The 21,418-nt window shown below is 72.3% G+C and overlaps 1 protein-coding gene across 3 annotated transcripts; it reads right to left on the bottom strand.

Moving 5' to 3' along the window:
* Positions 1–779: 779 nt before the first annotated feature.
* Positions 780–20,767, bottom strand: ASPG (asparaginase). Of its 3 annotated transcripts, none has more exons than XM_036014233.1 (16): positions 20,590–20,767; positions 15,023–15,131; positions 14,376–14,487; positions 13,057–13,182; positions 12,634–12,717; positions 12,150–12,258; positions 8,567–8,679; positions 7,783–7,965; positions 7,561–7,674; positions 6,937–7,053; positions 5,741–5,836; positions 5,309–5,472; positions 3,651–3,737; positions 1,953–2,052; positions 1,554–1,634; positions 780–1,014 (listed from the first exon to the last, which is right to left on the bottom strand). In XM_036014233.1, exons 1-16 carry the CDS (start codon positions 20,669–20,671, stop codon positions 994–996), a joined length of 1,698 nt encoding a protein of 565 aa, XP_035870126.1. In that variant the 5' UTR covers positions 20,672–20,767; the 3' UTR covers positions 780–993. The 3 variants fall into 3 exon arrangements, with proteins under 3 accessions (XP_035870126.1, XP_035870123.1, XP_035870129.1); XM_036014230.1 differs by having other exon boundaries at positions 12,150–12,276; positions 20,590–20,766; XM_036014236.1 differs by lacking the exon at positions 3,651–3,737 and having other exon boundaries at positions 12,150–12,276.
* Between the last annotated feature and the right edge of the window lie 651 nt (positions 20,768–21,418).

Here is a 21,418-nt window from a genome sequence, read left to right as displayed (position 1 = left end):
CCCCACAGGCAGTGAGACGTACAAAGCGGCTGGGGGACCTGGAAGGAGCCAACCGCCCCCCACCTCCCGGCTCCTCAGGCCCAGCGAGGGCGGGTGCGGGAATGGGAGGGGGCCCAGCCCCCCGGGGGACTCCCCGTCCCCCCAGTCCTGCTTACAGTCGGGACAGGGAGCCTCCTAGGAGACCAAACACCTGACTTCAGTCCCAGCCAGGGCCCCTGGCAAGGCCACAGCTGCCCAGTGGCCTTGGAGAACCACACCCGCTGGCCTGGGCCCGGCCTGCCCATCCGACACCTGCCCACGGCGGGCTGCCCGGGCAAGAAGGGGCCCGGGTGGGCCTGGCTCCCAGGGGCGGGGGGTCCGGGCCCCCGGTGGATCGAGGGCTGGAATGAGGCCTGCTGAACCCGGACAGCAGCAGGGAGGGGCTGTGAGCAGAGAGAGGGTCCCTGACAGGAGACTCACACGGGAGCAGGTGTGGGTGGGGGGCTGCCTGGAGGCGGTGGCTATGAGCTCCGGACTGGGACAGAGGAGATGGGCAGAGATTGTCTGGCGGAGGGACCAGCTTGGGCAGGCAGAGGCAGGGGTGGGGGTGGGGGTGCGGGGAGCGCCCGCCCTCCCCACGGGGCCTGGCTCACGGTGCCACGCTGCCTGGGGGCAGACTGGCTGAGTGTCCCTCGACCCTGAGGTGCTGAAGTCACTGCCCTTTGAACCGGAGCCTCAGCCAGACTCCGCCCACCCCCAGCCCCAGTCCAGGGACCCCGACAGACCCACTGGAATACGGCTTTGGGAACCTGGGGAGGGGTGGCCCCAGAGAGACTTTATTGTCACAGAGCCCCACAGAGACGATCGGGCTGTGTCTCCACGGCAGAGTGGGGAGCAGCCCGGCAGCAGGGCGCTCAGCCAGAGCCCCGGGGGTGGGGCGCCCGCGGCCCCTCCAGCAGGTCGCCGTAGGACGGGACGGGACGACCGACGGTGGCCCAGCGCGACAGCTCCAGGTCAGACGCCAGGCGGCACTTCCTGGAGGAAGAGGTCTCCTGAGACCCAGGGCAGACAGACAAGCCCAGGCACCTGTCAGCGGGGCCAAGCCCTCCCCGGGGAGGGACCCCGGAACCAAACAAATCCAGCCAGCCCGGAGAATCTTCCAGAGGGCCAGAGGATGGAGTGGGGGTGGGAGTGTCCGCTGGGGCCTGGCCAGCAGAGCCCCGAAAGCAGGCGGGGCACCCAACCCGGAGGACCCCGGGGAGGGGGGGCGGGAGGGCAGGACACCCGGCGTCTGAGCCAGGCCCAGGCCCGAGGGCCTTCTCGCTATGGCTGGGGCCCTGCAGCTCTGGGCCGGGTGCGTCAAGGGGCAGCTGACAGGACAGAGTCTGGGGGGGGGGGGTCTGAGGTGGCCCTTCCTCCAGGAAGCCCTCCTGACTGCGCCCGTCTCCCTCCAGCACCTTCAGCCAGCGCCCCCAGTGGTGTGTGCCCGCCCGCCGCAGCCTCCTCCCGGGACCAGCGCAGGGCACAGCCCCTGAGGGGGCTGGGAGTGGTCAGCGCTGCCCGCGGGCACGTACTGGACCTGGGGCCAGGGCGCCGGCCTCACGCTGGAGACTCTGCAGAAGGGTCACCACCTCCAGGTTCCCGGCCGCCTCTGCCTGTGGGAGGAGCCGAGGGAGGAGCCCGAAGTCACTGACCAGCAGCCAGGCCTCTGCCCCACCTTCCCCACCAGGACGCCCTCCCCGCCTCCTCCCTCCTGAGCACACAGGAGTCCACGGCTCCACCCTCTGTCCCCGCAGCTCGGGGCCCGGGGAGGGGCCGGGACCGGCAGAGGGACAGTCCCACCTGGGCTCCCAGGTGTGAGCCGTGTGGGCGCGTGCAGGAGGGACAGAGGAGGGGACTTGGTGGAGCAGTCTGGGGGCCTTCCTGGAGGAGGCCGGCCTCGGGGAGGGCAGCGGGGCGCTGGGGGTACTCACGACGAGCAGGGCGCTGCGCCCGTCATAGCCCGGCTGCCCCAGGTCAGCCCCCGCCTGCCACCACGCCCGCAGACCTCTGCCGTCCGCCCTGGAGGCCAGCCTGGGAGCGAGCGGAGGAGGGGGGCCGTCGGGACCAGCCGGCACCCGTCCAGCCCGCCTGCCCGCCTGCCCGCCCGGGGCACCCTCGGTGTCCTCACACAGCCGGCCCCAAACCGCTGACCCAGCAGCGCCGGGCCCCGGGGCAGGAGGCGCGGGGCGGCCCGGAGCCTGGTTTCACCCAGCGGGGGTGCCGGTGACTCAGGTCCAGGGCGCTCGCACACGCACGCACACGCAGGAGCATGCACACACGGGCAGCACACGGCCTGCATGCAGGGCACACGCACACACGGCACGCTGACAGCGGCGTGCCAGTTTCGGCTTTCACAACAGGCCCTGGCGGGGGGGGCCCCCGAGGGCAGGGGCGGGGTTCCGGGGGCCTGGCGGGGAGGGGGGCTGGGCCTGCCGCCCTGGGGAGAAGGTGGCCAGTGGGCGGAGAGCACCTCCCAGGAGCACGCTAGGGTCCTCCTCAACCCCCCACCCCCACCGGGGACCTGGCGGGGGAAGGGCCACCCTGGGTGTGCTGGCTCGGGGTCCCCCAAAGCGGCCCCAGCAGCCCCACGGCAGGAGCGGCGGCAGCGGTCGTGATGGTGGTGCTGGGAGATTTCTGGGGCGCGTCCCACTGGGGGGACCCGGCAGCCCCTCGGGCTCCTGTGGCCTCCCACACACACGGGAGGCTGGAAGGGCCGGCCCAGGGCCCCCTGAATTCAGCCAAGCAGCTCCCCATGGGACCGAGCTGACCCAAGCGCTCTCTGCCTCAGTTTCCCCACCTGCCAACGAAGCCAACAGGGCCCACGGGGGTGCAGCCCTGAACCAGAGCCCCTTCGAAGCCGAGACCAGCCACGCAGGCAGGCCCCAGGGGTTCAGCCGGCCCCTCCTTCCCGGGCCCACCCCCCTCCTGTCGGCTAGCACCCTTCACCAACAGGGGCAGGTCCGAGGCAGGGTTTGACCCCAGGGACACGGAAGACCAGGGCTGGAGGGGAGGGGCTGGGGCCTCCAGGGCCACGCAGCGCGATGAGGGCTCAGCCAGAGCTCCTCCCGGGGCCTCCCTCCTGGGGGCAGGCGGCCAGCCCCTCCCCACCCGGCCTGTCTCCCCGAGGTCCTGGCGTGGGCAGCTGCTCCCTGGACCTGGGGCTTTGGTTTCAGGAACGCCCACGCTGGCCACGTCTGGCACCCCCACCCCAGCCATACCAGACAGGCCCCCGCCCTCCCGTCCTCCCCACGGCCCACCCACCTCGCTCCTCCCTCCACCCCCACCACCCTCAGGCTGGCCTGGGCTGCAGTGCAGGGGAGGGGGCACCTCTGCGGGGGAGGGGCCCCAGGGGAGGGGGGAGGGGCGGAGCTCCACAGCCCTGCTTGCCCTCCACCCAGCACACCACCTGCACCCTCCCTGGGGCCTCCAGGGCCTCCCTCCCCATGCCTGTCCCCCAAGACCTGCGGGCGCTCACCTGGGGCAGCCGTGAGGTTAGGGTCCTGCTGGCCACAGGCAGCTGTGCCCTTGAAGCCCCGCCCCCAGCCAGCCCCCTCTGCCTGCCGCTCTGGCTGCCCTTCCGGAGCCCCAGCCCCAGGTCCCTGGAAGGGCGGACGGCCTGCGCCCCTCACCTGCACAGCTCCGTCCCGGCGTCCTCCAGCTCCAGAGGGGACAGGCGGGCCCCGGCTGCCCGCAGGAGCCCGATGACACCCAGATGCCTGCCGCGGGAAAGGGCTCCCTGACCCAGAGTCTGCCCCGCGGCCTCTGCTCCGACCCAGCAGGGTGGCCGCCTCAGGCCCTGTGCCCACGCGGGGCCAGCAGCCCACCGGGCCCAGGCCCGAGCTCCGCACGCCCTGTGCACCTGAGACACCCTGGTCCCACAAGGCAGGCCCGGTGTGGGGCACCCAGCACCCGGCCCCACGCTGGGTGCCAGCCAGCCCACCAGGTGCCCCCTGCCCGCCCCAGGGGCTGCGGCACTTGGTGAGTGCCTGGGGACAGCCCCCCAGGGGACAATCTGCCCTTGCACACGCCTGGCCAGGGCTGGGCCTGGGGATACTGAGTCCGTAGGGCCGGACCCTGCCCTCGGGGTCCAGCGGGGGACGACGGGACACGGGCAGACAGTCAGACAGACGTGTGGTCAGGGCCCGAATGTCTGCAGGCGTCCAGGGGCAGCCACGCCGGGCCAAGCCGGGGTGAGGGGGCCACGGCGGCAGTGGGCTGGGGGTGGGGCTCGGCCAGGCCTCACCCACACTGTGGTGGCAGATGCAGACCCACTGCCTGACCCCCTTTCCCCACGCGTTGGGGTGGGCCCCATGTTTCATGGTCTCCTCACCGTCAGGGAGGCTGAGGGGACACAGGGACCCCAGGCCTTGATCCCTAGCCCCCGCCCAGAGAGCCCTGCCTGCTACTCCAAGGCCCTGTGGCCCGGTGGGGAGAGGAGGCGAGAGACCGGTTTGGGGGGTGTGGAGACAGCGGGCGGGGGTGGGGGCGGGCCCTGGGTGGGGTGAGCTCATCGAGCCGCCCGCCCACGCCCCAGGGCCCGAAGCCTGCCACCTCCAGCCAGGTCAGCTGGGTGCCGGGCACGCCCCACAGGGCCCCCCGCCCCCGCCCACCCATGCTCACGGGGACCCGTCCCGCTTCTCCGAGGGCGATGCACCCCACCCGGGCTCCTGCGGAGGAGCACAGTGGCCGGGCTTCTCCCCACGAGACTCGACAGCACCCTCCCTGAAAGAGGAGGCATGTGCCCATGGAGAAGACCCCCCAGAGGCCTCCGTGGCCCCAGGGACAGGGCAGGAACCCCCACTGCCTCTCTGTCCAGCGTGCTCTGCCCACCCTTCAAGGAGGCCTCCGCAGGAGCTCAGGTCTGCAAGACACCTCAGGGCCCCCAACCCCCCAGGCTGGAGCGGTGCCCGTCGTAAGAAGCAGAGGTGGGGCCAGCTTGGGGGCCCCTCCCACCGCCGTGCAGGCGGAGCTGTCCTGGGGCCCACCTGGCCCTTGTCCAGCACCTACCGCCTGCTTCACACCCGACCTGCCGGGAGCCGGGCAGGACGTCCCCCCCCTTGCCCGGCCCCAGCCTCCCAGGCGCTCATCGGGGAGCAAACGGGAGACCCTCAGGCTCTGCTCGGGTTTTTTCCAGGGTCCTCCTGGGCCGGCCGGCTCAGCTCCAGGGCCGCCTCCTCCAGGAAGCCCTCCCCAGGCCTCGTCGCTAGGCAAGGAGGCGGGTGTCTGGGCCTCACCAGCTCCGCCCCACGGGTCGGCCCCGCCCAGGAGTCCACTGTGGGCCCCGTACCTGCCCCTCACGGCCAGCAGCAGCGGGCTGCGGCCGTCCTCGTCGCGGGCACTCACGTCCACCCCTCTCTGCAGCAGCATGGAGACCACGCCGGCGCGGCCCCTCCGGGCCGCCACGTGCAGCGGAGTCTGACCGCTGAAGTCCTGCAGGCTCAGGTCACTGCCCTGGAGCAACACAGGGACTCGTCCCCCACCGAGAAAGGGCCGGGCAGTGTCGGGGAGACCACAGGGAAGGAAGGGACAGGAAGGGCCGGGGTACACCTGAGGGTGGGGCTCCGCATGGCCACTGCGCCCCGCAGCTGCCAGGAGGCCCCACGGCCGGCTGCCCAGCCTGTGGGTCTGGGCACAGGGGAGCTGGGGGCCCCAGGGAAGGGCCCACCCGCCCCTGGGCCTGGCGTGGCTGGGGTGGGTTACTGAGGCGGTGGCCACTCACCAGCTCTGCAAGGGCCCGCAGGGCCTCCACGTCGCCAGCGTGGGCCGCGGCACAGGCCAGCCCGGGGGTCAGGGCGTCCCGGACGGCGTCGGTCTCCTGGGCGCGAGGGAAGGGGCAGCACCTGGCACCACGCATTCCCTGGGCTCCTCAGCACCCCCAGAGCCAAGTGCAGGGCCCAAGGGCACCGTCTGGCTCGGCCCCCCCCCCCCCCGCTGTGTGAGCAGGGCTTGCCCTCTCCCCTTGACACCCGTTTCGAGGCCAATCTGCCCACCTGCAAGGACACTGGGACGCAGCCACCACAAGGCACCGACTTGGGGGGCACAGGAGGGGATGCAGGACCCCCCAAAGAACCCTGCTCCATGTACATGCCCCCTGAGTCCCCCAGCACCGGGGATGGGGGGCTGTCTCAGAGCTCCCCAAGTGGGCAGGGGTCCCAGCAGGGGCCCGGCAGGCAGCCTGCCTCCGGCCCAAGGGAGCCCCACCCCCCACCCCTGCTGTGCTGAGGGGAAATGGAAGGGCGGGGTGAGACCCGGGGTCCCCAGGCGTGGTGCCCGCTGTGGCCGGCCAGGCTCCCACGCCAGGCCTGCATGCTTCGCCCAGGGGCCAGGCTGGGTGGCAGGGGAGGCCCGGGTCATGTAACCCCCTCTCTCTGAAGGCATGGTCCAGCCTGAACCCCCAGCCCCAGACCCGGAAGCCTGTTCGGGCAGCCTGGCTGGGCAGGGGGAAGGGGCTCAAGGCTAGGGAGGCGGTGGGGCCTGGAGCCCACCCCCCTCAACCCATGAAGCCCTGGAGCTCGGAGCCTGAGAGACCCCTGAGCAGGCAGCCCCTCCTTCCAGCACCTGGGCCCTCAGCGCCCCACCCCCCAGGGCAGCCCTGCACCCAGGTCCGGGGTGGGTGCTGACAGCCAGGCCGGCACGGCTCCCCGCTGGCCCCGGAGTGACAGGCTGTGTTCTGCCCCCGTGGACACATGGCAAGGCCCCCGTGGACTTCCCCACCCTCCCCGCTCACTGCCGCGTGAACCCCTGCAAACCCTGGGTTGCGGCCCACCCAGAACCAGGCGGACCCACCCAGAACCAGGCGGCCCCCAGCCCGGGCCCAGGGCCCAGCTGTGGTCTCCTGCACTCGAGCCCCAGAGTGACCTCGGCCACGGTGGGTGCCTGGCACACCCGTGGGGCCTGCCCCGCCCCAGGCAGTACCTGGCTCAGTCTGAGGAGCTGGGCCACCCCGAGGCCCCGAGAGCCGCTGCGGAGGGAGGGCCGGCGCTCCTGGGCCTTGGGCAGCGTCATCTCTCCCCGCAGGTCCCTGGCCAGCAGCTGGAAGGGAACGCAGGGGAGCCGGGGCCCCCCCAGCCCGTTGGCTGTGACCCAGCAGCCCCAACCCCCCACATGGCCAGGCCGCCCCGCGGGTGGGCGGTGAGGGCTGCCCTGGGCCTGGAACTCCGTGGTTCGGCTCCGTCCTTCAGGCCTGGGCACCGGCTGGACCAGGCCCCACGAGCCAGCCCCAGTCTCCAGGCCCCGGCAGCTCCGGGACCCAGGGCCCCGCCGGCCTCCGCCCACTCAGAGCCCAGGGCTAGTTGCGTCTCAGGCCGGCCTGGGAAGCATGGGGAGGGGCGGGCCATCTGGGGGGGCCTGGGGCTGTGCCAGACCCGGGCGCCCCGAGGAGGCAAAGGGGCACGTGGGGCCTATGCTCGGGGCCGGCCGAGGGCAGGGACTGGAGCTCTGCAGCCTGGGGAGCCCACGCCCTTGTCCTTTCCGAACCAGACACCCCCGCACGCCCTCGGGACCCCCCTCGCCCGCACCCACGGCCTCAGGGGCACTCACCTCCTTCCGCTCGTCCAGGCTCAGCCCGGGCTGGCCCAGCACATAGGACAGCTTGGCCAGGGCCGCCTCGGACGTCATGTCGGAGCCCGAGACGATGCCAGCGCCCGCCGAGGCCTGCGGGGATGGGGCCCGGGGCTCAGGGGGCACAGGTCCTCCCGGCCCGGCTGGCCCCGTGCCCCCCGCCAGGCCCGCCCCTCCCCGGCCCCGGTGCCCCGCCCCCACCATGCCAGCCGCGTAGTCCGAGGTCACGGGGCCCTGCAGGCAGTGGGTGCAGTTGAGGATGACGAGGCCTCGCTCGGCTGCCGCCCGCAGCTCCCAGAGCAGGTCGGGCTTGGTGGGCCCGTTCCCCGAGCCGAAGGTCTCCAGGACCACGCCCTTCAGGGGGGGCTGCAGGAAGGCCCGCACCTGTGGGGCCAAGGCGGGACGCGGAGGGTCTTGGCTTCCGGCTCCAGCCACGGCCCCGCAGGCTGGTCTGCACCTCTGAGTCGGCCAGAAGCAGCAGGGCGGCCCCACCGCGCTCCCAGGGTCCCGAGCTCCCAGAGGGCCGGGTGGAGGGTCCCTCGGGGCTGCCGCACCCCCTGACCCCCCGTCCTCCCAGAGGAACCCCTCCTCCCTTCTAAGTGTCTGAGGCCGTGGCTGGGGTGGGGGTGACCCGAACACCGTGGACACAGGTCACAGGAGGTCGTGGGCATGGCTGCCCTGCCACCCTCCCCTGCTCCGGCCCCCCTACCCCCCACACACAGCGGGACGCTGCTGGCAGCCAGTGCACGACAGGGCCTTGCAGCCCGACCCGCACACAGGCCTCCCCCGCTGTGAGCCCACGTCACAGAGCAGGTGAGACTGGGGCCCGCAGCCCCAAGGAGGGGGAGAGGGTGTGGTCCCCCCTGCCCTGTGACACTTGGGGCTTCCAGGCACCCGCGGCCCTAAGTGGTTGTCATTCTCCTTGGGCCTGGGCCTGAGGGGGCCTCGAGGTGATGGGGGTTGCACAGAAGGGGGCGGGGCCTACCAGGGCGGCGGGGATCCCGGGGTACAGGCGCAGCAGGCCCACGTCCTGCTCCATGCCGCTGTGCACCACCAGCCGGCCCTTGCCTCGCACCTTCCGCACGAGCTCCCAGTTGACTGTGGGGACAGAGGGGCCGGGTGGGGCCTGGGAGCCACCCGGGGCGAGGCCCCCGCCCTCCCGACCCCCAGCCCTAGTGGGCTCCCAGATGCTCTGGTGCCTGCCAGGCCCTCCAGGGGGCACGGGGCTCAGAGGGGTCAGAGTCCAGCCCGGGTCTCTCAGGCCGCCTGGGGGGACTGGTGGTGGTGGGAAGACGCCCCAGGCCAAGGGCACGCCGCACGCAGAGGCAGGGACGCACGGCAGAGGTGGGCCCCCGTGAGGCCGCCCGGCCGGCCTGGACCCTGGGAGGGAGGGGCAGAGGCACTCAGGCCCTGCGGCCTCTCCTGCCCCTCCCTGGGCACGGCCTGCGCCACCACCCAGCCCCTGGATGGATGCACGAGAGAGCGGGTCCCCCGAACCCCTCACGTTTCACCCGCCCAGTCTCAGAGGCTGACCTGTGCCCACCCGCCTCCCACACCCGGGGGGGAAGCAGTGGGTCCCAGCCCTGTGGCCGGAGATGGGCAGATGGTCAGGGCCAGCGCCCCTGGGGCCCGCTGTGCGGGGGGGCTCCCCGAGGGTCCGTCTCTAGGGTCTGACTGCTCTGCACGGCCAGGACCCCGCCACCGTGGCGCAGGGGGGCTGGCGGCAGGTGCCGCCTGCAGGTCCCAGGAGCCAACACCCAGCACCCGGCCTCGCTCTCAGCTCCTCACGGCCCAGATCAGCAGGGGCGGGGGCGAGGGGTGACCCCACTGGCACCAGCCCCTGTCACAGCCTGTCCGAGGTGTGGGCCCTGCCCTCCCCAGGGAAGCAGCACCCCAGAGAGGGGAGCAGCCCAAGGCAGGAGAGGCTCCGGGCCCAGGACCCCCTCCAGGCCCCCTTTACCCCCCGGGGGGGTGGGGCCTGTGTGCCCCCTGCTGCATCTGCCAGAGCAGTTCACATTTGGCAACAAACTGGGGGACATTCCAGGGCCCTGCCCTCACACTGGCTGACTGAGGGGATTGGGCGCTGGGGGGTGGGCCCCCGGCCAGGGTCAGGAGACCCCCTCCGCCGGGGCGTCAATGAGATGGCGGCCTGCACTCCAGGGGCCTCGGCGCCAGCAGTGCCGGCAGGTAAGACGGTGTCAGGTGCAGCGGCTGACACGGTGGGGACTTCTGGCTGCAGAGGGTTCACTACGGAGACCAGGAGGCCCCGCCCCCAAGGTGGGCCCACCCCCGAGAGCCCATGGAACCCAGCTGTGTGCCCAGCCAGGGGCCGGCTGTCCCTCGGCGGGAGAGAGAGGCCAAGCGAGGGGTCCGGGGACGGTGGCAGGAGCTCGAGGCCCGGACTTCCAACGAGGGCACGCGGTCCCCCGGAAGCCTGGTGTGGACCCCACGTACCTCTGCCGCCAGGCAGGGGCGGGGCCGCGCCCTCTGTCGGAAGGGGCCTCAGGGTGGGGAGGGGGCAGGGAAAACACAAGAACGCCCCGGAGAGGGGATCGGGCTGGCAGCGTTGCCCCGAGGCTGCCGGGCTGCACACACCCTGCCAGCCCAGGCGCCCCCCAGCCCCCGCGGCCCCAGCCTGAGGCCCCGCCCCACAGCCCCCGCGGCCCCGCCCCCACAGCCCCCGCCCCCACAGCCCCGGCCCCGAGGCCCTGCCTGCCGCACCCTGGGCAGAGCCACTGTTTCTCAACACCAGCTGCCGAACCGGCCGGGCCTGGGTGGGCCCGCCAGGTTCTCACACCCGCGCGGCACCCCCGCCAGCAGAAAGCCGTCAGGGGCCAGGGGCCTGGGGGCCCAGGGCGCCTCTTCCCTCCGGCCAGCCTCAGCCTGGCGCCCGCCAAGCGGCTGGGCTGGGCAGAGAGGGAGTCCCTGTGCCCACGGCCTGCCTGGGCTTGGCAGGACGCGGCCAGAGGCCCCCGGACCCAGCGAACTCCTCCGCACCCCCCACCCCCGCAGCGGCGTGCCCAGAGGCTCCACTCGGGAGCCACAGATAAGGCGTGACTCAGTCCCACGGGGGAGGGGCCGCTCCCCCTTCCTGGGCTGGCCTGGAATGGCCCACAGGGGGCAGGGGGGGCTGAGCACCACCACCCAGCACGGGTAGGGAAGCCAAGCCATCTGCCAACACCAGCACACGTGCCACCTCCTCCAGGAAGCCTCCTGGACTGCTCTGGCCCCCAGTGAGCAGGTGGACCTCGCCCGGGCCCCCGGAGCCCTGGGTGCGCCATGCCCACGTGAGGCTCATGAAGGGTTCTGGGCATCACACCCCTGGAAGGCACCGGGGAAGCGGGCTGGGTGGGCCGGGGCCGGGAGTGCAGGGTCAGAGCACGGGAATGGCCCAGCCATTTCTCAAGGCCCAGCCAACAACTCCCTGGGTGGCCCCTCCCCTCTCCTTGGTTTCCCACGCTGGGGTCTCCCCCTGCCCCGGCCACCTCGGCCCCGTGACGCCCTGGCAGGACCCAGGCAGCCAGCAGGGCCGCCTGTGGCTGGCCTTGACCCCACAGCTGGGTGTCCTGACGTGGGACCCGAAGGCTCTGAGGGATTTCCAGGTCGTGAGACCAGCCCGACCTGCCAGGGACGAGCCCGCTCCTCCGCCCGCCCCACCCCAAAACCTCCAGAGGCACCTCCCAGACTCCTGCAGGCTCCCCTCGGCCCCCAGCCACAGCCCATGTGGGCATTCGGCCACCCGGCCGGACGTGCCACCTGGGTCCCGTGGGCCGCTCGGCAGCAGAGCCACCCTGAGCTAGGCTTCGAGGCCCCAAACTCCCCGAAGGAGGGCCGGCACCACCAGCCTGGCCGCCACTCCCACCGGCCCCAGACCCCAACCCAGGGGCCCTCGGGATCCCCGGCGCAGGCGGGAGGAGACACGGGCCACGCTTCGGGCCGACCCTCACACACCCGGGCCGGGTGGACGGCATGGCCGCCGGAGCGAGCCCACGTGTCACTGGAGCCCACAGATGGCCCTGCTCATCCCAGGGAGGGGCTGCTGTGCTGGGCGGAGCTGGAGGAGCTGGCCACGCCCACCCCTGGTGTGGGGGGGCGGGCGGGGAGGAGCCAGGACACAGTGGGAGGCCCGGTGGAGTGCAGACACAGCGGTGGCCCTGGACAGGATGAGGCCTGAGCTCGGGGCCCAGCGGCCTGGCTGGAAGCGGCCCCCACACTTAGGGCATGTGGGGGGTGGGGGTTCCCCAGAGAGGCCTCAGGACGTCTGACCTGCTGGAGACACAGGGGCTGGGTTGCCCGCCAGGCCCAGGAGACAGAGAAAGAAGGTCCCACTGCAGGAGCCGCGTCCCCGGGACCAAGCGTGTGGCATAGTCACCAGGATGGACTCCTGGGTGGGGGGCCGAACGGCCCGAGGGGACACACAGGAGCAAGCCCCCCAAACCTGCTCCTCCCCTGTGGCAACCCCTGGCCCGAGCAGGGGGGTCGCCCCTGGGGCCTCCCACCCTGTCCTAACAGCCCTCCCTCTCTGCCCAGGGCAGGGCCTCGCTGCCGGCCCGACCCCACCAGCTTACTGGTGACGTCAGCACCCATGACAGCCAGAGGCGGCAGGTTGGGGGAGCAGAAGGCGGAAAACCCGCGAGTGTCCACCTTGGTCACACGGGTGCCCCGGAACAGCTGGTTCTGGAAGAACAGGCAGACCTGCGGGGGGGCGGGGGGCCCGTGCCGAGGGTGAGGCCGCTGGCGTGAGCAGCCCTTCCCCTGCCCTGCCCCGGGAGGGCCGGGAGTCTCGTCGGTGAGCCCTGCGAGGGGACAGGTGTGGACAGGGACAAGGCCGGCTCAGGACGACGCCCGGGCCGCCTGCTGCTGCAGACATGCACACACGTCACGGAACCACATGCGGTCTGGGGGGCGCCTCGGACGAGCACTGAGCTGCGGGGGGGGGGAGCGAGGGTGACTGGGCCCCCCCGCTTTCTGCGCCCGGCTCTGTCCCCCGGGACACACGTGTCCCTCGAGAGGCGAAGGGCAGACCGTGGGGCCCGCGGGCCGGGCGGGTACCTCGGGGAGCACGTACTGGCCGGCCAGCAGCAGGGCGCCCAGGAGGTTCTCCCGGCCATCGTTCCACAGGGCGTGGATGGGCACCTGCGGGGGCCGGAGCGGGGCTGAGCCCGGGCGGGAGGGGGGTGGGGGCGGGCCGGGCCTGGCGGGACAGGGGTCTGCAGCCCCCCACTCCCTCCGCTCTCCCCGCCGGCCCCCACGTGGGGAGGAACCCACTGCGGGCCTCCCGCCCGCCAACCCCCACCCCGGGGGTCCCACTCTGCTCCGCGCCGCGCCCATGACCCCGAGGGGCCAGTGGTGGGCAGCCAAGCGGACGGCGCAGGGGCCTCCGGAGACCGAGCCAGAGGCCTGGCCGCCCCCGCCCCGTGGAGGCAGGGAGGCTGCCCCACGGCGCCTCGGCCCCGGCGGCCCCCTGGGCGTCACCTGGGCCCCGGTGAGGATGACGGTCTTCTGCAGGTTCTCCAGCACGAAGGCCAGCACGGAGGCGGCGAAGGCCATGGTGTCAGTGCCGTGGATGACCACGAAGCCGTGGTACTGCTCGTAGTGCGTCTGCGCAGGAGGGCGGGGCGCTCAGGGGGGTCGGGCCCGGCCCTCCCGGGCAGGAAAGGGAAGAAAAGGGCCTCTTTCCCGACTCCTGGTGTGCCCCCGCCGTGGGGGCGGGGCCTGTGGACGTCCCCAAGGACAGACAGGCTTCCCGGGGGTGCCCTTCCCCCAGCGATGCCCGGCCAGGACTCCCAAGAACACCGGTCAGTGGGGGACCGGCCAGACCCCAGCTCAGAGCCCCCGGGGAGCGGCAGCACCCCAGGACAGAGGGTGCCCCGGGGAGAGCGAGCCATGAGCCTGGGGGGTCCAGTGGGCGGCCCGGGTGTGGGCACAGCGGTGCACAGGAGGCAGGGCTGGTGCTGGGGGCCGGCCGGTGACGGGCAGGCGGGCAGGGCGCTGATGCCAAGCTGGGGAGGGGTCCTTCCTGGCACAGCCCTTCCAGCCAGCCCACCTGCCCTGCGGGAGTGAGGGTGGCTGCATGGACGGCCTCCGGCCACCGCCTCCTGGAGGCCGGCCGAGACTGGGCCTCCGTGTGGTTGCGAGGGGCCCGGCCTCTGCTGTGGGGACTGACACTGGGAGACCAGCAAGCGGGCGGGGACTGCGGAGCAGAGCCACAGGGCGGGCCGGGGCGCCACCCGCTGGCCACACAGAACTGCGCCGACGGCTCCTGGTCCCTGGTGGCCGAGCCCACAGCCAGGACCGCAGACGCGCGCTCAGCAAAGCGCCCCGCCCCTCGCGGAGGGAGCCTGTCCCCGGAACAGCCGCAGATACGCCCCCTGGCGGCCGGTCCCAGAGCCACACACCGTCCCGGACGCTCCCGGTGAGGGAGGGGCGTGGTGAGGCCCCGGTGAGGGAGCCTGTGGGGTGAGCCTCTGGGGAGCTGGGGAGAAATGGGCCCGGAGGGAGCGGGGCCCTGGTGGCGGGAAAGGCGGGCACGCTCGGCGCTGTGGGCACCTCCTGCGGCCTTTCTGAGTCCTACAGCCACTCGGGCCAAGGCTCCGCGGCGGCGGACGGGGGTGGGAGGGACAGAGGGGAAGGGCCGGGTGCGGGGCTTCTCGGCCTGCGCATCCCAGCCCAGGGCACCGACCGGGACAAGCCAGCCGTGTGGTCAAACCGTGCAGCACGGCGGGCGCCGCCTCCCCAGCCCCGCCCCCACCTCGGCCCCGCCCCCACCTCGGCCCCGCCCCCACGCCCGCTACCTCGATGATCTGGGCGATCTGAACCCACTCGGTGATGGTCATGTCGCTGGAGTCGAAGAGGGGCTGGCACTCCAGCACCGTGTAGACGACCCTCTGGTCCGGGCTGGCGGGCCTGCGGGGGGCCGAAGGGCGGCTCCCACTCCGACCCCGCCTCCCACTTCCCCTCGGCCCAGCAGGGCCCCGCCCCCAGGGTCCTGTGCCCCTGGGTCCGCACACTCCGCGTTCTCAGCATCCTGAGCAGAGGGCCCGCCTCCCTCCCACCAGCGGGGGTCCCCAGGAACAGGGGCTGCGGTGGGGGCGGGGCCAAGGGCGGGCGGGGTCACCTGCCCACCACCAGCCCGGAGGGAGGCCGGGCCCAGTCTGGAGGGGTCAGGAGACTGGCCTGGGCGGGGAGGGGGGCGGGGGGGGGCGGGGGGCTGGCAGGAGGTGGTCAGTGACCCCAAGGGCGGCTCCTCACGCAGCCGGCCGGCCGGGAGGGCAGCAGGTGGCCGGGCCCGGAGCCGAGGAGCAGGGCTCCAAGGCCCCCTTGAAAGGGGGCGTCGGTCTGTTCTAAAGCCGCGGAGAGGGCACCAGAGCTGGCCTCCGGCACAGGGCGCCGTCCCCGTGACAGCGGGCCCTCGTCCCCGCCCAGACCCGGGGGCACTCACGGCAGCACCAGGGTGTCCTCGGGGAGGCCGCGGGCCCGGGCGTGCTCCTCGTCGTGGAACATGGGCAGGGTCTGCAGGACGGCAGCCAGGCCCTGCCCGGGCACCAGCACTGTGGGCGGGGGCGGCGGTCAGGGGCTAGCGGCCACCCCGGCTCCTGCAGCCGCCGGCCCTGGGGCCGTGCTGGGCACTGATGGGCCTGGGTGGGGCAGGCCTGGCGGGGGTGCAGGGCGGCAGGGGGGGTGGCTCCAGCCCCCAGGGAAGTCAGAGGCCAGGCACCTGGCCCGCAGCTGCAGGGCCCTGTCTCCAGGTGAGCCCGCACCCCCGACGGAGGCCCAGGGGCCTGCGTCCTCTGCAGCCTTTTCCTCCCGTGCCCCCCCTCCTCCCCCGCCCCTCAGAACGCCCACGGACACGCTGCTGTTCCAGGACGTTCCAGGACGTCCTCCACCCTGCCCTCTTCTGACCGCTCAGGCGCTTCACCCCAGCTCAGGGCACCGCCTCCAGGAAGCCCTCCTTGATGTCCAGGCCCTGGTGCCCTCCCACATGCCCCAATGCTCCCTCACTGGACTGTGTGTGACCCCTCCAGGGTGCAGCCCGGGCCGCCCGCCTGTGGCCTCCAGGCCCCAGAAACACCCTCTGTGGAGGCCCTGGCAGCTGGGCACCGTGCTCTCGGCAAACCCTAGAAGGTCGCGGGGTGTCTCCAGGAAACATGTGACCCCGTGGCACTGGCTCCCAGAAGGATCTCGGCCCCGGGGTCCCGGCCTCCAGCCCCACACTGCTCCTCACAGGCACCGTGACTGCTCCCCGAGGTCTGGCGGGCATCTCCCAGGCACTTGGCAGGGCCGGGTACCCGGGCGGGCCAGTGAGGACAGGAGGACCCCCCCCCATCCCTGCCATTGAGAAGCATCCTCGGCCTGAACCACGTACGATCCTTCCGGACCAGGGGCGGAGGTCGCTCCTGGGCGAGGGGCTTGCTCCTCCAGTGGGCAGATGTGACAGCCCCCCTCCCCCGCAGATGAGTGACAGCCGGTCTGACCAAGGCGGCTCTATTGCCGGCTCCCAGCTCGAGGGGTGCCCGTGGGCTGCAACCCTACCTGGGTGCCGCCACGACCTACAATACAGATGCAGTGGACGAGAAACTCCGTTTGGATGAAACCGTCTAAAAGAGGCACCTGGGAGTCCTGGCTCCTGGGCTGAGGAGACAGAGGGAGGCGGCTGTGGGGGCGGACAGGGGCCCGCGTGGCGGCCCGACAGACTCAGGGACCGAGAGTGGCCACACAGGACGGTCTGACGTGGGAACTTCCTAACGCGGCCGGTCACGGCAGGAGTCTTGTCCCAGGCCGGTGTCTCCCTTGACAAAGGTCAGGCTCTACCCTGACTGAGCCTGTCGGTCCTCTGTCGCACCTGGGACGACTCTCCCAGTCCCCCAGGGCTCGCCGGCCTGCACCGGAGCCCACCCTGGTATCCCACCCTCCCCCCAAGCTCCGTGGACTGTAAGTGCCCTCCCACCCCCACCCCCAGCTCCGTGGACTGTAAGTGCCCCCTGTCCTGGGCCCACCCACGTAGAGGGAGGGCGTGTCTCTCCACTTCACTCCTTACCTAGTCCCGGAGATCCCCCCTCGGCTTTCTCCTGCCCCTCATCTACCCCCCACGGACTCCCGTGACGCCCCTGTGTCCCCTCCTCTGACCCTAACGTATAAAACCAGGTGCGAAATCGCCGTTCTCGACCTCGGGGGCCTTTTCCCAGCCCATGGAGATTCGGCCGTCGGTCTGGCTCAAGGGAACTCTTGCGACACTGTTTCTGGGGCCGCACCCCTGAGTCATCGACAGGGGCTGCCGCCAGCTGCGGGAGCTGACAAAACAGTGAGAAGCCTCGAAGTACCTTCATCGAAAGATGTCTTTTAAAGGACCGAAAAATTTAACAAGGGGAGCAGCACCTCAGACAAGAAAGCAGAACAGAGTGGGACGCACTCGGGTCCCGCTGTCCCGCCCGCCTCCCCTGCCACTGGCCGTCCGCACGGCCAGCGGCCGCTCTGGGTCACTGCGACAGCAAACCTGGGCTTTCCTTCCGCCCCCACAGCGGCGCCTCCTCGTGGGCCCGTGGGCCCGCCCCACAGGCTGAGCCCCATGAGCCCCCGCAGCCTGCCGGAGACGAGACCCGGCCGGCCCTGAACGGGGCTGTCTCGGGGCCGAGGCGGCGTCATGCCACGTGGACCCACCCACCAGCCTGCTCCTGGAAGGGGACTCTTCCAGAGAGCTGTGGGGGTTCGGAAAGGCCCCCGGAGGTGCCCCCGCGGTGATGCGGACTGCTGGACAGGGAGGTGTCCGCCCCTCCCTTGGCGGCCAGGAGACACTTAAGTTAGGGCCCTTCCTAAGGGGTCGCCCTGGACCTTCCTGCAGGGCGGGACCGGCTTCTGCTCACCACACACCTGCCCTGCTCCCTCTTCCTGCCGCCACGACCCTCTGGAGCCCCCAGGGGCCGCCCACCCCGTCCCCAGCTCAGGGCGATGGTCTCCTTCCCTTGTGTCCGGGACCTCCCGTGCATGGGGGGCTCAGCTCCTGTGTGCGGGGCCCCCTGCATGTGGATGCATCAAATAGGCTCATTTCAAACAATTTTCTGGATTCTGTGACATTCGTGGGTTCATGTGATTTCCCTCATCCTTCTAAATAAACACACATTTTCACACCTAGGTCTGATTTTTGTAAATTGTATCGGTGTTTTGTCCTCACCTGAGGACATGTTTGTTGGCTTCAGGGAGGAGGGGGAGGAGGGGGGAGAGAAACACAGGGGTTGCCTCCCGCACACCCCCCAGAGGGGGCTCCAACACGCAACCCAGGCACGTGTCCTGGCTGGGGATCGAACCTGCAACCTGCGACCTGCTGGTTTACGGGACGACGCTCCAACCAACTGAGCTGCCGCACCAGCCGGGCCAAATCTGTATTATTTTTCTTAACAAGGGCCCCCCCAGGCTTCAGGCAAAACCAGAGGCCACACTGCCTGCCCGGGCCGGGGGCCTCGCCCTGGGGGGGCCAAGTCCCGGCAAACACGCCCTCCGACAGCGAGGGCTTCCCCAGTGCATGGAGTGTCCCCTGGGGCCGCCCACTGCTTGGGCCACGCCGAACGTGAACCCGGGTGCATGTGAGGGGCCGTGCTCAAGGAGGAGGGCCCGGCCGGCGACCCAGGGGCCTCACGTCGCGGGACCACGGTCGCTGTTGGGCCTCCTGCAGCCCCCAGGCCAGGGGCCTCCAGGGTCCTTGGCCATGGTGCTGCCCCGCCTGCCGCCGAGTTTGGACCCACGGCGCCCGTGCCCTGTGACGCCTGTCTCCGGTGGACCCGGGGAAGGGGCGGGTCCCGCTGCCGCCCTCTGCCCTGCCCTCGCCGTCCCGCCCCGGGCAGGGCTCCAGCGAGCGGCCCTGTGCCCTGCCGGCCGCCACCCACCAGCAGGCGCAGAAAGGCCCCCGGGTGTCAGCCTGACGGCTCTGCTGTGGCTGGGCCACCTCGCTCCCGCGCCACCCCGCCCCCGGGGCCCTCGGCGCGTTAATCATTGACACGGACGGCCTGCGGCCCAGAGTTCATCGACCCCCACTGGGCTCGACGCGGGCAGGGGCTCGCCCAGGCCCCCAGGCCCCCAGGCCCGGCTCCCGAGTCCAGCGCCCTCTTGCCTCTTCCTGGCCTGGGTGGCACCCTTGTCCCTGGACGCAGAAAGGTCAACACAACGTCCCTGAAGACTGAGTGCCCGGCACACCTCCGAATAGGCCCGAGGGCCACCCCTGGTGTCCCTCGGGGTCAGGGGTCACGCAGCTCTGGCACCCGGGCTCCCAGGGCAGCAGGGACCTGGTCCCAGGCCTCTGTCTCCTTCCCCCCCTGGGGCTGGACCCCGGGGCCACCTTCCTGCAGCGGGGAGGCTCTGTCAGTGGGGTCCGCTCACAGGGAGGCCTGGTGCAGGGGGGCCAGCTCCTTCTGGAGGCAGAGCCCTCCCTCCTCAAGGAGGTGAGGCCAGACCCCAGTGGACTAGGGGCCCTGCCCTGAAACCGGGAGGGGGGGGAGTTATGCTGCCTCCCAGACCACAGTGCTCAGGGCAGCAGCGTCCCCTCTGCCCGGCAGGCTGGCCGCCGAGAGCCCGAGGATCAGGCCCCGGCTTCCCAGGGTCACGCCGGCCCGGGGGCGGCCCGAGCAGGCTCCCAGGGGCTGGCAGACTGGGTCCCGTGGGCCCGTTTTCTGGGTCGCCTTCCAGACCCGCGGCCCTCGTGCCTCTCGGGGGAAGGCAGGGCCGCTGCCCTGAGCACGCGGGGCCCGGGGACAGGAGCGCACCGGGGACAGGGTGGGGACAGGACTCGGTGCAGGGTGGGAGCAAGGCCAGGGTCCCCCCGTCTCCCGGGCCCTCGGGGACGCTGCTTGGAGCCCTGTGGAACTGCAGGTGGACCGTGACAAGCCTGGAGGGGCCGGCGGGGTGGACAGGGCCCCGGATGGAGTGGGCAGGCTGGCCGGCGCGGGAGCAGCTGCCCTCTCCCCGCCCCAGCCCCGCTCCCCTGCCCGGGTCCATCGGGTGCGTGGCCCGCTCTGGGCCTCAGAGGCGCCTGCGAGCCGCCCCAGGGGCGGGAGGTGGAGGGGCAGGGCCCGGCTCGGAGAAGCTGTGTGGAGCTTGAAGGGTGTGTGCGCGCCGCTTCCGCTGAAAGGGGTTCCAAGAGGGCAGGGCGGGGCGAAGGAGAGCGGCCTCGGTTAGAGCCGGGTTGGGTCCGAGGGTGGGAGGGGCCGGGGCTGGTGGCTGGGAAGGGGAGCTGGGGCGTCTGGTGGGAGGGGTGCCCCAGGGCAGCGGAGGGAGCCAAGGGAGGAAGACGGTGGCGGAGAAGGACCAGTGCCCGTGGGAAACGGGGCTCCTGAGGGGCAGTTAGTCTGCAGGCAGCGGGAGGGGGCTCAGAGGCTGCGTCCGGGCCCACCTGGAGAGGTGCGTGCAGTTTCCCGCTGTCCTGGATATGCTGGAACATTCTGGAAGATCTTCCCACTCCTGTGGGGCCCAGGCCCCCCGAACTGGGTCCCTCTCTGAAGGCGGCACCGCTGCCCCAGCAGCCTGCGGACCCCGCGCCCCGCCCAGACCCTGACCCCCACACAGAGTCGTCGCCCCGTGCTGGCTCCAGTCAGGCCGATGCCAGAGGCAGACGAGACGAAGGAAGCGCCACAACACCCCAAAGCCACCTGCACGGGGACGGGGGACGCGGCCCCAGAGGGGTCAGAGCCGTCAGGGCCGCCCGAGCCGGGCGCTGGGAGCAGGCGGTGGGCGGGCAGGTCACATCACAGTCGCTCCGCGGTCCTTGTGAGGGGCTGGTGGCTCCCAAACGCCCCCCCTCCCTCCGCCCACTTGTTGGTCCGGGACAGGTCCTGGGCGGGGGGCGCCGGCCCCAACCCCCAGGGTTCTCGGTGCTGGCCTCAGGGCTGGCGGCCCCGCAGGACGCGCCTTGCTCCCCAGGGACAGCGCGCCTGTCCCTGGCCCGAGTGCTCCGGGGGCCGCTGGCGACCTCAGGGAGGGCGGACGGCGAGAGGGCCACGCAGCCCGGGCCGGAGGCCGACTCACCGCCGCGCTCGCTCCGCATTCCGATGGTGCCGCCCGTGTAGATGGCCAGGAGCCGCCGCTCCGGCCCCTCCGCGCGCGCCATGCCGGGCCAGGGGACCGCAGGGAGCGCGGGGACCAGAGGAGCCTGCGGGCGCTGGGAGGGGCGCGGGGGCCCCGGGGGACTTCGGGGACTGAAGGGAGGCGGAGGAGAGCGCGGAGGGCAGCCAGGGTGGGCGGGGCCTGCCTGGGGGGCAGCGCCGGTGGAGACCCGTGTGGGGCGGGGCTATGGAGGCATCTGCGGCGGGGAGGGGACACCCCAAAGGGGCAGGGGCAGGGGCGGAGCCTGAGCCTCGCGTGGTCTGTGGCGCCCGCCAGGTGTTGGAGGGTCTTAAACGAGGGCGCCAGAACCACGTGCCTTGCCCACGGTGGTGCCGGACACCCCACGCGGCATGGGCCGCCCTCGGCTCCCAGGCGCCCGCCGGACGCCGGCGTCCCAGCAGAGGCAGCGCTGTTGCCCAGCCTCGGTGTCCACTCCTTGGGGTGGCGGAGGGTCCCCAGGCCGCCCCTTGCACCCTGTTCAGAAGGGCCCGGACCCCCAGAGCGAGAGCCCACGAAGAAAGCCCTGGTGCGGGCTCAGTGTGGACAGACCCGGACCCCACGGGCCTGTCTGGGCACCAGCGCCCCGAGGCTGAAGGGACCGCGTGGGGGCCATGACGTGCTCCAGAGACTGGCGTCGTCTCTAGAAAAGGCCCCTCTTCACCTGCCGTGACTCCAGGCCAGCGACTTCGGCACTGGCCACACGGTAAGGCTCTCTGCCCCCCCCCCCCCCCCCCGTGAACTGAGTCTGTCT

Source organism: Phyllostomus discolor, chromosome 1 (assembly GCF_004126475.2).
Source record: "Phyllostomus discolor isolate MPI-MPIP mPhyDis1 chromosome 1, mPhyDis1.pri.v3, whole genome shotgun sequence".
In the NCBI taxonomy this organism is placed as follows: domain Eukaryota; kingdom Metazoa; phylum Chordata; class Mammalia; order Chiroptera; family Phyllostomidae; genus Phyllostomus; species Phyllostomus discolor.
The sequence above is the reverse complement of the archived record's forward strand: the minus strand, read 5'-3'. Positions and strand labels throughout refer to the sequence as shown.

Bases quoted from the DNA above. Each gene is read 5' to 3' on its own strand.
- ASPG (XM_036014230.1), bottom strand. From the start codon at position 20,671: ATGGCGCGCGCGGAGGGGCCGGAGCGGCGGCTCCTGGCCATCTACACG. The intron at 12,718-13,056 runs GTGACGCCCAGG...CGGCCCCCGCAG, and splicing joins TCATCCTCACCGGGGCCCAG to GTGCCCATCCACGCCCTGTG. The intron at 2,053-3,650 runs GTGAGGGGCGCA...GCTCGCTCCCAG, and splicing joins GCCGGGACGGAGCTGTGCAG to GCTGGCCTCCAGGGCGGACG.